Raw genomic sequence first — 14,005 nt, 5'->3', positions numbered from 1 at the left:
GGTTCTCCCATCCTCTGACCCCTTTCATCCTGTTGCTGCAGCTCTTCTGTGTATTCTGCCTCAAATAGGTATGGTCGCCCATCGAAATCTTAGAAGTCACCTGTCTGATTGAAATCTGTTCACTCAGCCATTTCGATTCCTATGTGCGAGTGTTCAATCTTGCCGTCTAGTAATACTTGGACACTAACTTGACACCCTGTGAGCTAAAGCTAGCTGTAGCGGGTGTGAGTATGAGTGTGTTTGCCTAAAAAGAGCCTGGGATAATTTTACACCAGAATTTCACTTGAAACGAGTGAGAAGAAAAAGATCCCACAGGAGACATTTTGACTTGTCACAGTACATTATTATTATTATTATTATTATTATTATTATTATTATTCCATTCAGCTGCATCGGTTTCAAGGTCCTGGTACCATGGTGCATTGGTGCTTCTTTTTATGTGTAGTGATCCTTATCGTGCTACTGCAGATGTTTGGCGTTATTTTTAGCAGTATTAGTGGTTTAAAAAGATGTTTTAATGCCTTCACCGTACTGCCCCGAGCTAAACAGTGTCAACTATGTCCGGCTGTTAGCAAATCTCTCGGTTTTCTCCGTTAATAGTTGTTACACAAAAGAAAACTGTCTCCATGGCTTATTCGATGTCAGTAAGTGCCAAAAAAGACCATGGGATGATTTTGCGCCGGAACTTCACTTTAATAAATACCTGGGACTTTCCTTATATGACAAGTCAAAATGTGTGCTGTGAAAAAGTTGTCAAGTAGGTTATGGGTCAATGACTAATAATGGACCCTGGATCTATGGTTATCTTCACATCTATAAGCCTCCAGCACAGAGTCCCGTGATGAGAGCGCCTCTTATTACGCTGATACTCACCAACTGCGCACCTGAGAAAGAGTGCGCACCTGAGAAAGAGTGCGCACCTGAGAAAGAGCGGGCACCTGTGTGACGCCGCACCAGCAGCTGATCGGATGTGACGTATGTCGTTAATCTTCTTAGTTTAATTAAGCTGAACCAGCAGGACCTCGCTGCAGCTCCAGTAAGAGCGGAGGTTATCGGTTAGATCGTATGAGAAGTCAAACTGAGGAAAGGCTTTAGAGTATAAAAGTGTCTGAAGTGAGCTGGAGGTGCTCGTCTCCTGCAGGATGCTGCCTCGGCGGATGCTGTGGGGCGCTGCGGTGCGTCAGATCGCTCCGCGTCTGACCTACAGCACTGCAGCACAGCCGCAGGTAGGCTTACACACACACACACACACACACACACACACACACACACACACACACACACACACACACACACACACACACACACACACACACACACACACACACACACACACACACACACACACACACACACACACACACACACACTGGCCTACATGCCTATTCGTATACAGGCATGCAAGAGTTTTGACACGCAGCAAGTAACTAGAGTTTTAATAAAAGTAATAAAAGGAGATTATCTAACAGACCCACATAGATAAACATGATGATATTCTTTAATTGAAAATATTTTGGATCAAATTGTTTTTGTTTTTGAATATTTTCATATTGTTCTATATGATGTTAAAAGATAGGACAGACACACGTTTTTCGTGATCACTAAAAGTGTCAAAGAGGTATATTTAATGAAAATGTCTTAAAATATATAGTGGACTTAAATATATTTTCATTATATTGCATTATTATGAGTATAGGCTGCTGTTAATAGTCACATTTCATGTACTGTAAGATGTGGCCACATTCATTAATTGTTGGTTTCAGAGTTTTGATATTATATTATTCAGGTCTATATGGTTACTGTAATGTTCCCAGATGTTGTCACAAATGGTTTTTAATTTCTCATAACATACAGCAGTGAGTTTAATACCATTGGAATTGGAACAACTGCTTTTTTGTAAAGCATGCATTTTAAATTCCCCAAATTTAGAGAATTCACATCTGTAGCTTACTTATTCACATTTAAATTAAAGAGGCACATTTTCAAACACAAAATTCTCCATTTGATATGTGAAATGAAATATATGCGAGGCCTCTTATATTTCAAATGACTTTTTGTGTAATCCATTCTAGTTTTCACTATTATGTCAACATTGTAACTACGTAAGTGATGTAGAGCTGCAACAATAAGTCGAATTGCCGACTACTTTCATAATCGAGTAATCAATTTTGTCAAATTTGCTGGTTCCAGCTCCTCAGACGTGACAATTTGATTCTTTTCTTTTGTCATCAATGATAAAAAATGTTTAAAAAACTGAATATCTTTGGGTTTAGACTGTTTGAAGTGTGAAAATAAAGACATTTGAAGAAGTCACCTTGGGTTCTGGGGAATTATAACACCGGTTTTCACTATTTTCTGACATTTTATAGAAGAAACAATACATTTGCCTAATCAAAAACATAATATGCATAATAATAAATAATGAAAGTAATCATGGTGGTCAGTCATCCATTGTCCATCACACCTTTCTTTTATCTTCTTCTGTGTCACCAGGTGAAACAAAAAAAGACCACATTTGGCCCTCTGAGTGATCAAGACCGGATATTCACCAACTTATATGGCCGGCATGACTGGAGGTGAAAACATAAAAAGAAAAGAAAAAAAAAGCATTTCTCCCAGTCTCTTATGACCTGAACCTCAGTTTAAATGCTCAATCATCTCTCTCCCTGTTCCTACAGACTCAAGGGCTCCCTCAAACGAGGGGACTGGTATAAGACGAAGGAGATCATACTGAAGGGATCAGACTGGATCTTAAATGAGGTGAAAACCTCAGGCCTCCGAGGCAGAGGAGGAGCAGGCTTCCCCACCGGCATGAAGTGGAGCTTCATGATCAAACCCAGCGATGGCAGGTAGGAGAAGGAAAAGCACTGTCTCCACTGTTAATTACACTCTGGTGATGCATTGGTGTATTGAGTGCTTCCTCCTTTCCTGTGTCCTAAGGCCTAAGTACCTGGTGGTGAATGCTGATGAGGGGGAACCTGGGACGTGTAAAGACCGTGAGATAATGCGTCACGACCCCCATAAGTTAATAGAAGGCTGTCTGATCGCTGGGAGAGCCATGGGCGCTCGTGCTGCGTACATCTACATCAGGGGAGAGTTTTACAATGAGTCGTCAAATCTACAGGTATGCAAAAGCCACATGTGAGTTTGCTATTAATAATAGTGCTGTACATGTACTCTTGGGCAGGGTTGTTAGCCTTGTAGCAAGATAACTGGGGAACAAATGTGCAGTATTACTTACATGACAGACCAGGACACCATGACAAGATCACAAGATCAAAGCAGATCCTCAGCACCCTCTAAGGCCTGAATATGCACCTCAGGGCGAAGGTATAACATGCCCATGTAGACTAAAAGAGACATTACATCCTTTGTCCAACATCCCATTCTTCTGCTTACCACTTGGTCTGATGTCCTTCATTGATTAAGTCCTTATAATGATCATGTTTTATGTTATATATTATGTGGAGTCATGTATGGGTGTTGATGTTCTTTTTATATTATTTTATGCTCTTTGCGCAAAGTAAATTCAGGTTTCATTCATTCAGGTGGATGGATCGTCAGTCTATAGATGCTGTGTGTTTGATACAATGTTTCGTTTGTTTCCACTCTTCAAACAGGTGGCTATCATCGAGGCGTACAAAGCAGGGCTGATAGGGAAGAACGCCTGTGGCTCTGGGTTTGACTTTGATGTATTTGTGATGCGGGGGGCTGGAGCTTACATCTGCGGGGAGGAGACAGCCCTCATCGAGTCTCTCGAAGGCAAACAAGGGAAACCCCGACTCAAGCCGCCGTTCCCTGCAGATATAGGTACGGTAAGCCTCCTACATCCGGATTCCTACTGGGGTTAATTGTGGTTTAAAGGAGCAGTGTGTAGAATTTAGAGCCAGGCGTCTAGAGGAGAGGATGCAGATTGCAACAAACTGCCCTCACCCTTCCCTTCCTTTAACAAACTGAAATAGGGTGATGTTGTAATTACAGCTCTCCAGTGATTATTCACTGCTTAATCTCTATCCTTTAAGGGGTGTTTGGATGCCCGACAACAGTCTCCAATGTGGAGACGGTTGCTGTGGCCCCTGCAATCTGTCGTCGAGGTGGCGCTTGGTTCGCCAGCTTTGGGAGGGAGAGGAACTCTGGGACGAAGCTGTTCAACATCTCAGGTCACGTGAACACACCGTGCACAGTGGAGGAAGAGATGTCTGTTCCTCTGAGGGAGCTTATAGAGAGACACGCAGGTGAGTATGTGTATTTACAGTCCACCTCTGTGTTGATGCTGGTTTACATTACAAGATGCTGACCTGACTTCCTCTCTCCTCTTGTGTGACTGGTGCAGGAGGAGTGAAGGGCGGATGGGACAATCTATTAGGAGTGATCCCAGGGGGCTCCTCTACTCCCATCATCCCTCGCCACGTCTGCGATGATGTTTTGATGGATTTTGACGACCTGGTCCGTGCTGAGACGGCGCTAGGAACTGCTGCCGTCATAGTTCTGGATAAATCGGTAAACAGATCCATGAATAATGTGCATAATAAAATACACAAATAAGCCTGGAAAGATGATCTGAGAACTGTATTTTTCCTCCAGACTGATGTGATCAGAGCCATCGCACGTTTGGTTGAGTTCTACAAACACGAGAGCTGTGGCCAGTGCACCCCCTGCAGAGAAGGTAAGGAACTGCACAATGTATTTAACAGCAGAAGCACGACACCACGCGATGAGTCTGGTGACACAACACTGGGTCTGTACTGGGTTTTTTTTCTCTTCGATAGGCTAGAATAGTCCCATGCACATCAACAGTCCGAATCAGAGCTTTTACAACCCACAAATTATTTGTGTGGTGGGAGAAGTACTCAGATACTACTTTAATGTAAAACATTTTCCAGTACAAGTCAAAGCTCTTCAGTCAAAATTGAACTTACGTTAAAAAAATAGTATTAGTATGTATTCAAAGTATCAAAAGAAACGTGGGGGAGACACTACAGATGAAAAGGTAAAAGCACTTCCCCAGTTGATTACGGACATTTTTCATTTTGTATTACAAGTAAGGAAAGTAGTTACAGAAATATGAACACTGGATAATGCCAGTTATTAATGTCTTGTTTCATTTTGTTGATATGTTAAAGTCATTTTTGATATCTCTTCTCACTCCATTAATCAGAAAATACTATCATAAAAAACAAGACTCCTTTGTGTTTGATTCCTGCTGTGAAATATTTGTATGCTCTGTACAAAATGTGTGTGAGATGTTCAATGCTAATGGGACAATGCTGAATGGAATCAATAAAAAGGTTCATTAAAAAGGACAGACTCCTCTGCAAAGACCTTCAGAATATAGATTTAATAACGATTGGTGGTGTATTAAATGTGGGGAGATTTCTGGCTCAGGTTATGGGGAAAAAGATATGTATTCAAAAATGATAGATTTGTGAAACACTACCGGTGAAAAGGTTAAACATTTTTAACTAATACATATCACCCTAATTCCCCACTTGATTACTTACATCAAGGCAATTATTTTTGTATTTCAAATGTTATGTTTGAATATGCATATGAGGCAATAACAAATGCTACTTCTTGGTACATTTTAAAGAAACCTACAGACACGATCAGCAGTGTAGTAATATTCCCACCTACATATGTATTTTGGATATTTTCTTTCCACTATTGTGAAAAAAATGCATTATGGAAGCAAAATAAAATTGACCAGCGCATTAACTGCAATCTGTAGTGTCCCACTTTAATTCACTTCATCTGCGTTTTTTGCCAGAAGATCTGTTTAGACAGAACATTGCTTAAAGGTGCTCTCCAATGTGAGTACTTTTTCTATTGAATTCACCTTTCCTCTTTGTCCCTTCCCTCAGGAGTCGACTGGATGGATAAAATGATGTGGAGATTTGTTCGAGGAGAAGCAGCAGCTTCAGAGATTGACATGATCTGGGAGCTAAGCAAACAGATAGAGGGACACACCATCTGTGCCCTGGGAGACGGGGCTGCCTGGCCTGTGCAGGTGACATCTTTTGAACCAGTCCAACACATGAAGCTGTTAATAAAATACTGGCTGAGGCGACAAGTTCAAATTTACATTTTAAAACTTTTCATCTACAGGGACTGATACGCCATTTCCGGCCAATCATGGAGAGCCGCATCTCTCAGTATAACAAGAAAAACCCTCCAAGAGAGCCAGAAATCGAGATGATCTGAAACTGTGCATTTCTGCATTCAGTCCTTCATAACAGTAGTTATAGCCCATTGTGCTATACCACCATGTCTACAGTACCTTTTAACATAGTTTCTTAATATTATATTTCTGTACAGATAAAGTTGTATTACTTAAAATGATATTTCTTCCTTGTTTAAGAGTGTTTGACTGTTTTTGGTCGGTCACTTAATCCACTATCTATTTAGGCAGGAAGAACTGTTGACAGGTAACTGGCAGATGTGAGGTTTGTGATGACGTGTGGCAGAACAGACTTTAATAAGAAAAATAACACACTATGAAGAAACACAAGCTCAAACACAGCAATAAATTAATTTTATTTATTTCATAAAAGCATGAAATAAAATGAATAGGTTCTCTACATCTTAGTCCAGTATGATCTGTACAAAAAGACCAGGATAGGAAAGGATGGTGTCACTGACGCGGACAGGGAAAAAGGAAAGGTACAAAAAGCTGCACTAGGGATAAAATGAAAAGTGGTCAGTGATGTGCAACATCATTGCCTTGTGATATTGTTTTTACAAAGACACTATATTCAAACACTTCACCTGACAACATTCAAACCATTTCAAATTAAACTGGAGGCAGAGTATCGCCCAGCTGACCATCTATACATCCACAAAATAGTCTGGAGTTCAGTCCTGCAAATGTTCATCTTCAAACTATAATGTGTGCACCAAAAGAAACAGTTTCCCAAAACATTAGTCTTTCCATTTGGACCCAAGTACTAAAATAATGCTGCAACCAACATGTAGCTGTCAAAAGTCATCCACACGATGAACGGGTGGTGAGTGGTGGAAAAAGACAGGCTCAGTTTGGGTGAACATCCTTTAAGACTCGGCACACAGCACTGAGGGACTTTTCCTGTTTTAGGGTGCCATCCAGAAAGGCATAGGCTGCTGCTGTGGCTGTGTTTTAGCACGAGGGGGTGGAGGAGGAGGGCAGCGATAGCCCTGTGTCCAGCCTGAGGAGATGGAGGTGGGGGGAACTGTCCCAGGGTTACCTGGCCCTGAGGCTTTTGAGGTTGAGTGGTCTTCCTCTTCATCAGAGGAGTCGCCAGCGTACGCCACCAAACCAGTTTTCAATCTCTTCACCGAGGGCTCTGAAAGAAAAAAGAGGGGAAGCACGCAGAAAAGAGGAAGTGGAGGCACATTTGGTAGGAAGGGAAGAGATACGGGGAGAGAAAAAACATAAAAACGCAAAAGACAACAGCGGCAACATGTTTAAAACAGGACAGGTTCAAGTTAATTATTCAAAACACGTTTTGGGAGAAAAATAGTTAATAGATTTATATCATAGATTGTCAGGAGAGTAGAAGAGGGGGCAGCCATTCGAAATCAGCCATTGGTTGGTGGGGAGCGACAGCGTTAGGGCCGTCCAATCGAGCGGCAGGACAGCATCACAGGACGAGTCGTGCCCCACCCCCAATCAGAATCCAGAATCACCCCAGAGACACATGGAAGAGAAGAAAAACACAGAGAAAAAGAGAAAAACACAAAAACAGGAGAGATTCTCGTTAGCGAGGAAAGCAAACAAACTACAGACAACCCCAGACTGATGATGTCATCAGAACGGGACGGTAAGGGCGACTCGATTTATCAGACTTCTTTAAAAAAGGATTGAACAATGCACAAAAGATGTTAAGCATAGCTCTGCCTCACTAACTGGAGATTTCTAGTCACAGCAGCTGAATCCTGCAAGAACCATAAGAAGCATCAGGCCCAGTGAAACCACGAAAACGTATTATTAAAAGAAATCCAATTTTTTGGTCAAAGTTTCTTGATACATCTGTCTGGGCTTTTTGTAACAGATATATATACCTCTTCAAACCCAAGTAAAACCACTGAAATTTAATCTAGTGGCCCAGGAGAGGATTTAAACGCAAATCTTTGCTGCTCTACATTAAGGCTGTGAATAGATCCAGGCTGAGCTTATAAAGGCCACAGTCAGGAACTGTGGATTGTGGCAGAGATTTGTCAGCCCACAGGATAATGCCCTTACCCACGGGGCCTTGCGGTGCCCTTCGCTCCTCCATCCTGGGTCTCACTCCATTTACTGGCAGCAGAGGTGGAGGCATTAGCTGCCTGCGGGACACAAATAGAGAAATTAGTTAAATATGTTTACTGGCCTTGCACATCATTAATATTTAATTGATAAATGTAAACAAATGTAACTGCACCTGTTCCTCTCACTTGGTGGGCCAGAGGAACTCTGTGGTGGAGGTCCCGTAGTCTCTGGGCTGCCCACTGGGAAGCCTGCACCTAAATTAGTCATATGAATGGGTCCATGCTATGAGCAAAAAAACACACAGGCGCGATTAGCAGACATCCTCTACTAAACCCTTTCCTGACACTGGCCAATGTGACTAATAACTAACCATTGCCAACCACCAATTGCCATTGTGAATAGCTTACCACAAGTCTGATTACTCTGATTTTTTTTCTCCAGGCACTATGAAAGAATACTTAAAGCTTATCAATAGTTATTATACCTTTTTTCCTGAAAGTCGTTATTACCAGCAGAAAGACAGGTTTACTGTAAGTGAACAACAGCAAATGGCAAGCCACGCCATCTCAACCAAAGTACGTAAATCGAAGGAGGGAAGGAAGGAAGGATGAAATGGTTGTAGATAAATCACAGACATTGAAGTAACAGAGCAGTTAAAGAGCTAAAGACAGATTGAATATGATTTGCTGATGAAACTAAGTGACCACGCACGCATGCACACACACACGCACACAAACGAGGGCCAAAAGGTGGAGAGATAAAAAGGAAAGGTGAAAAATAACAACCTGCAGAATGAAGAGGGTTTGAAAAGGTGGAAGAGCTGTTTCTCACCTGGTATCCCAGCAGGCCGCTGTTCCTCTCATCTGGGACCTCCTCTGTGAAGCGTCTCTTCTGTGGTGGGTTGGCTGGAGTCGCAGGAGGTGGAGCTTTGGGTGGCGGTGCAGCTGATGGAGGAAAAGGTACAGGAGCAAGCGTCTGCAGAGACGAAAAAACATATAGTAAGTATTGTTGCTTTGCATGCTATACATCTTGATGGCGCGGTCCTACCTGTGGCATAGTGCCTGAAGCAGCGGTAGGTACAGGGGCAAGAGCTGGTGCGAGGGTGTGGGTGGGAACAGGAGCAGGGACGGGGGCAGGGGGGAGGGAGTACTGAGGAAGCACACCTACAGGTGCTGCGGGGTGTATGGGAGGTGGGATAGTGTAAGGTAGAGAGACAGGTTGAGGCTGAGGTGGGGGAACAGGCATGGCGTAGCCTGGCTGGAATCCAGCAGGGGGGTAGTAAGGAGGCTGCGGAGGCATCCCATTCACCACTGGAGGCTGTGCAAAGCCTGGAGGGGGAGAACCAGATCCAGTCAGACTATTCCAATGAGTTCTTCAATCAACTGTATTGCCTTATATAGTGATAAATGTAAATTACCTTGTTGTGTCGGCATCATTGAGCTCATTTGATTAAGGAAGCGAGAATACTCTGCATGGACCTAGAGAAACAGAAACATTGTACGAAAGAATTGTTAGTGGTTCAAGGAATTAAAATAAGAAATTTATCACCCTGACATGGAAGAAAATATTGTTGAAATACCACTCAAACTTGTCGCACACAATACTTTAACTAATGTGTGTTAATGGCACATGTGTAAAAGCTCAGATCACTGACACCAACCGTGCCCCAGTTAGGCCTGTGCCAATTTCGAAGCAGTTATGACTGCACCGTGCATCGCGAGTAGACGCAGTGATCCAGCTCTTCCTCCAACCAGTGTAGCTTACAATGAATGTCAATTATAAATGGATTGGAGATGCATAGACCTGTACAAATTGTGATTTAACGGTTCACAGTAAGAGGAAATTACTTACAGTCTGAAGCAGGTTCTCACACAAGGTTTTTGCTGCGGCAAGTCCTTCTGGTTTAGGATGACTGGAGAGAGAAAAGGTTGCATTTAGTTCTACTGGGCCCATGGCGCTGCAAAACCTTTGAGGCTAGTTCATATTATTGCACAACCGGGAATCATCTCTGACAAGGAGACGGTCTTAATCTTTATTATTTCATAGGACCAACCTGATGTAGATGTACATGGGTTCAAAGGCCTCACGTCCAGAGGCAGGCTCCAAACAGCCTGATCCTTTTCCCCTAAGAAAGACTTTGGCCCCAGTCTCACCCTGGATGTGCTGCAGGTATGAACAGCCAGGGCCCTCGACCCGCTCTTTGACCACAAACCCATGGATAGCATGCTCCAGACCAACAAAGAGTTTATCTTGAACATAATGCATCTGAGAAAAGAAAGACAACATTTGTCAGAGCAGTACTATCATTGTACATGAGATGTAAACAGACGAAAGCAAGGCATCTTACCCCGGACTGAAAGTGTGGTTTGTGGTGGGTTATGGGGGGCAGTGAAGGAGGAGGTGGGTTGTGCTGCTGGTAGACTGTGACTGAAGCCCCACCAGTGGAGAAGGGAGAAGAAGCTGATGGGGCAGTTGCAGCCTTCACCACACCGTTAGTGATGATCTCCTTGATTCTATTAACTGCCCCTGGAGAACGACAGAAAGAAACCATCAGTCTAACCACATGAGATATGAAGACCTACATTCATGAAAGTGTATGAAAAGTACTGACTGTCGACAAGCTCTCTGGTCTGTCCTTGCACATGAAGATACAGAGGTCGATCCCTGCGTGGAAAGAGCAGAAAAGTTGTGTTAACGTATAATAATTAAAGCAGCCCGTTGACTGGTTTTTATGCCCAGTCCATGAAAATGTGAGATGAGAGAAGTCACCCTGGCAGCGCTTTGCCCTTCTCCTCTGCTGTCATGTAACGGCCTCTGGTCGAAACCGCAGCACCGCTAACTTTACTGATCTGCAGATAAACAAGTGAGGCAGAGTACAGGTCAATAAATACTCCACAAAGGTAGTTATTAACTTAAATATGTGAGAAAAAATTGTCCATATTACCACTCACCTCATCCTGCGTTTGTCCACGTGTTAGCAGATTCCGACAGGTGATTGGGACGTCATTGATCTCCACCTCAGCTACGACCAGGTCATCCTTGGCCTTTGTTGGCACTGGAGGCTTCCCAATGCCTATAACCTGAGAGGAGTCAAAAGACAAAAGGATGTGTCACTCCAAGTTAATTTGGGTCACTGTGACTTAATAGGGACACAAGACTATACTTAGTATTCAACATTATATGTGATAACACTTATTATTATTTTTTTAATAATATAGACTATGATGATGTCGAGGCAACACGTTTGTGGTGAACTTACCCAATATTTGACAGGTGTACATGTATTCTTATGTAAATGAAGAGTGCATTGTGTGCCACAACATATTGATGACTCTTGGACATATTTAATCTTGAAAGAGAAATATGCTGGAACGTCTTTATTATCAGCATAACTGTTATGGTACACTAGGCTGAAATATTTTTTTGATTATCAACACAAAACAATTATAACATCTGATTTCTCCAAGGCCATTAATGCAAACAGAAAAAGCCAGTTTCAGTTTGACACCAGATTATCATCCAGTGTGGTAAACATCAACTGGGCACTTACAGGGATATTTCCGGTATTTTTAAGTGGAGTCAGGCAGTCCTTTCCTATGGGAATACATCTTCTCGACCTTAGAACTGCCATATCGCTACGCATCAACACAACAGTTGATTTGTAGGTGGTGTGGGCCCTGTTGTGCTTACGCGTGGTAATAATGAAGTTCTACAATTGAGAAAATGTAGTCCCAACGCAAAGGACAGCAAGTGACAGATGCTGACCAAGATTTTCTTATGTAAGCCTTTTTTTAGGTGGCTAAAATAAGTTTTTGCTGCTGCCCCCACCCACAGCAGCACATTGCTTAGCTCCTGTATCAGGGCTCCTGTCCAAAAATTGCGCAAATGATGTCTTATTGAGCATGATTTTCTATTGCTGCACGAAGGATGTGACATAAATGAGAAAAGGGGTCCTGTCTTTAAAACAAAGATAAAAATATAGCTGCAGTAGGGGTACAGAATATGGATAACACTGATTTGCATTGACACATTGCTCACACAGGCCTAGAAAAAACAGACATGTATGACTGCATCTGAGCTGATTGTTGAATAAGAGACTGAGCAGACATATACGTATCCTATTACCTTGTCAGGGGGTCCCGGGATGCCTATCTGTGAGGGTTTGAGTTTGCCTTTAGCTACCAACATAGCGTTGATCTTGGCAGCCACGGCAGCTGCAGCATCCAGAGCCCCGGTGGGTGCAGCTTCTGCCTCCGCCATCCCGCCAGAGCCGGGGCCGGGCTGGTCCCACTTGCTGCGGCGGCTGGGAAGACAGGAAAGCATGACAGAGAAAAAATATCATTAATAAGAACAAAAGAAAGAGACCTAAGTTTACATTGTATTTAGTATATCCTAAGCTACCATCAACACCCCGCAGCTGACTGTTGTTGTTGATGTTTTCTTGGAAACTGACCAAGAATTTAGGTTGTTTTTTTTTCGTCTCATAATTTCAACAGTATTGTGAACAATTTTGAAATATCTCATAACATGTAACTACATGATAACTAACACGACAACACTCCGCTATGATTACATAAACTGGCTAACGTTAGCTTACGCGGCTAACAGATAGCATCAGGGTGGCGAGTGAAATACCACAGAGAAACATAAAAACAAACCCGTTTCCACGCACTCACCCGCCGTTTTGGGTTCCACAAAATGACATCAATATCTTGTCAAACGGAAAGTTTCCTCTCAGTGTCAGAATAAATGTGTAAAAACCTCCCGTGGCTTCTGCACAGTGAGGCTGTGCTGGTTGTTAGCCTCCACTGCCACGGACTCCGCGGTGTTTCCGCCTCCGGTGGATGATGTCAGTTGGTGATGACGCCACAAGAGGGCGCCAGACACCAGCGCATCAGAAACACAAACTTTATTTATTTTATACATAATACAAACTTACATGAACAGAAACTTCCCAATAACACATCTGTGCTGAATATAAGAACAATGGACTCTAAAATAATAATATTAAAAAAGAAGTTAAAGGCCAACGCTAGGGGAGGGATAACGTTTCAAGCTAAAACCTTTAGGGCCTACATACTGTTAATTGCTTTATAATTAAGTGAGTGTTGGATTGAAATAATTTATTACTTGAATTTATTCTTTTAGACCTTTTCAACGGAATTCCATTGCTAGGCAACAGCCTTGGTCCTTAATGACTTCCTGTCCGTTGTCATTCACATACATTGCAACAGGAAATAAACCAGGACCGTTTTGGGATTTTTATGTTTACATCTTTGAAAAGGGCCATAAGCAATAAAACACGTATTCTTTTTAGTGAATTTGAATTTATGAACATGGTATTTTTCCTTTATGACAATAAGAAATATCATATATTCACGACTGTTTTTCCACATTATTTTCACATTAGTCCAAACTATACATTATTCCAGTGCAAAACCAGATTCTCATAAATATTTTAAATGACAAAATCACATTATTATTATCATTATTATTATTATTATTATTATTATTATTATTATTATTATTATTATTATTATCAGAGCCAAAGTTAATGCAGCGTTTCAGGTGTGGGGTGCCGCAGCCTCACCTGTCCCACCTTTCATCACTTCCGTGGTGCCACCCTTGGTGAGTTTCTCCAGAGGAGGCATCGCAGTTTCCAGTGGAGGAGGACGCCTTCAGCTGCAGCACATGCTTCATCATGGCAGTCCACGTTTAGTCAAGGTAGGTGTGAGCGACCTACTTTATAAAACCTCTTAATATAAAATGCACGAATTCATG

The 14,005-nt window shown here is 42.3% G+C and overlaps 2 protein-coding genes across 2 annotated transcripts; one reads left to right on the top strand and one right to left on the bottom strand.

Moving 5' to 3' along the window:
* Positions 1-1,142: 1,142 nt before the first annotated feature.
* LOC310950565 (NADH dehydrogenase [ubiquinone] flavoprotein 1, mitochondrial-like) lies at positions 1,143-6,201 on the top strand (the record flags this gene model as incomplete). The annotated part of the gene is made up of 10 exons (XM_083918444.1): positions 1,143-1,226; positions 2,494-2,576; positions 2,679-2,849; positions 2,941-3,124; positions 3,621-3,810; positions 4,023-4,235; positions 4,334-4,500; positions 4,585-4,666; positions 5,862-6,007; positions 6,106-6,201. 10 exons carry the CDS (start codon positions 1,143-1,145, stop codon positions 6,199-6,201), a joined length of 1,416 nt encoding a protein of 471 aa, XP_083774570.1.
* Positions 6,202-6,513: 312 nt separating this feature from the next.
* khdc4 (KH domain containing 4, pre-mRNA splicing factor) lies at positions 6,514-13,041 on the bottom strand. Its single transcript, XM_083918439.1, has 14 exons — positions 12,901-13,041; positions 12,350-12,527; positions 11,176-11,304; positions 10,994-11,073; positions 10,836-10,888; positions 10,572-10,750; positions 10,278-10,489; positions 10,076-10,136; positions 9,642-9,702; positions 9,272-9,552; positions 9,056-9,199; positions 8,397-8,506; positions 8,219-8,301; positions 6,514-7,319 (listed from the first exon to the last, which is right to left on the bottom strand). Exons 1-14 carry the CDS (start codon positions 12,927-12,929, stop codon positions 7,087-7,089), a joined length of 1,833 nt encoding a protein of 610 aa, XP_083774565.1. The 5' UTR covers positions 12,930-13,041; the 3' UTR covers positions 6,514-7,086.
* Between the last annotated feature and the right edge of the window lie 964 nt (positions 13,042-14,005).

The sequence above is a fragment of the Echiichthys vipera genome, assembly GCF_963691815.1.
Source record: "Echiichthys vipera genome assembly, chromosome: 8".
Classification (NCBI taxonomy): Eukaryota; Metazoa; Chordata; class Actinopteri; order Perciformes; family Trachinidae; genus Echiichthys; species Echiichthys vipera.
This window is presented reverse-complemented; position numbering and strand designations above follow the sequence as displayed.

Bases quoted from the DNA above. Each gene is read 5' to 3' on its own strand.
- khdc4 (XM_083918439.1), bottom strand. From the start codon at position 12,929: ATGTCATTTTGTGGAACCCAAAACGGCGG. The intron at 11,074-11,175 runs GTGAGTGGTAAT...GTTTATCTGCAG, and splicing joins GTGGACAAACGCAGGATGAG to ATCAGTAAAGTTAGCGGTGC. The intron at 8,302-8,396 runs GTGCAGTTACAT...TGTGTCCCGCAG, and splicing joins CCACCAAGTGAGAGGAACAG to GCAGCTAATGCCTCCACCTC.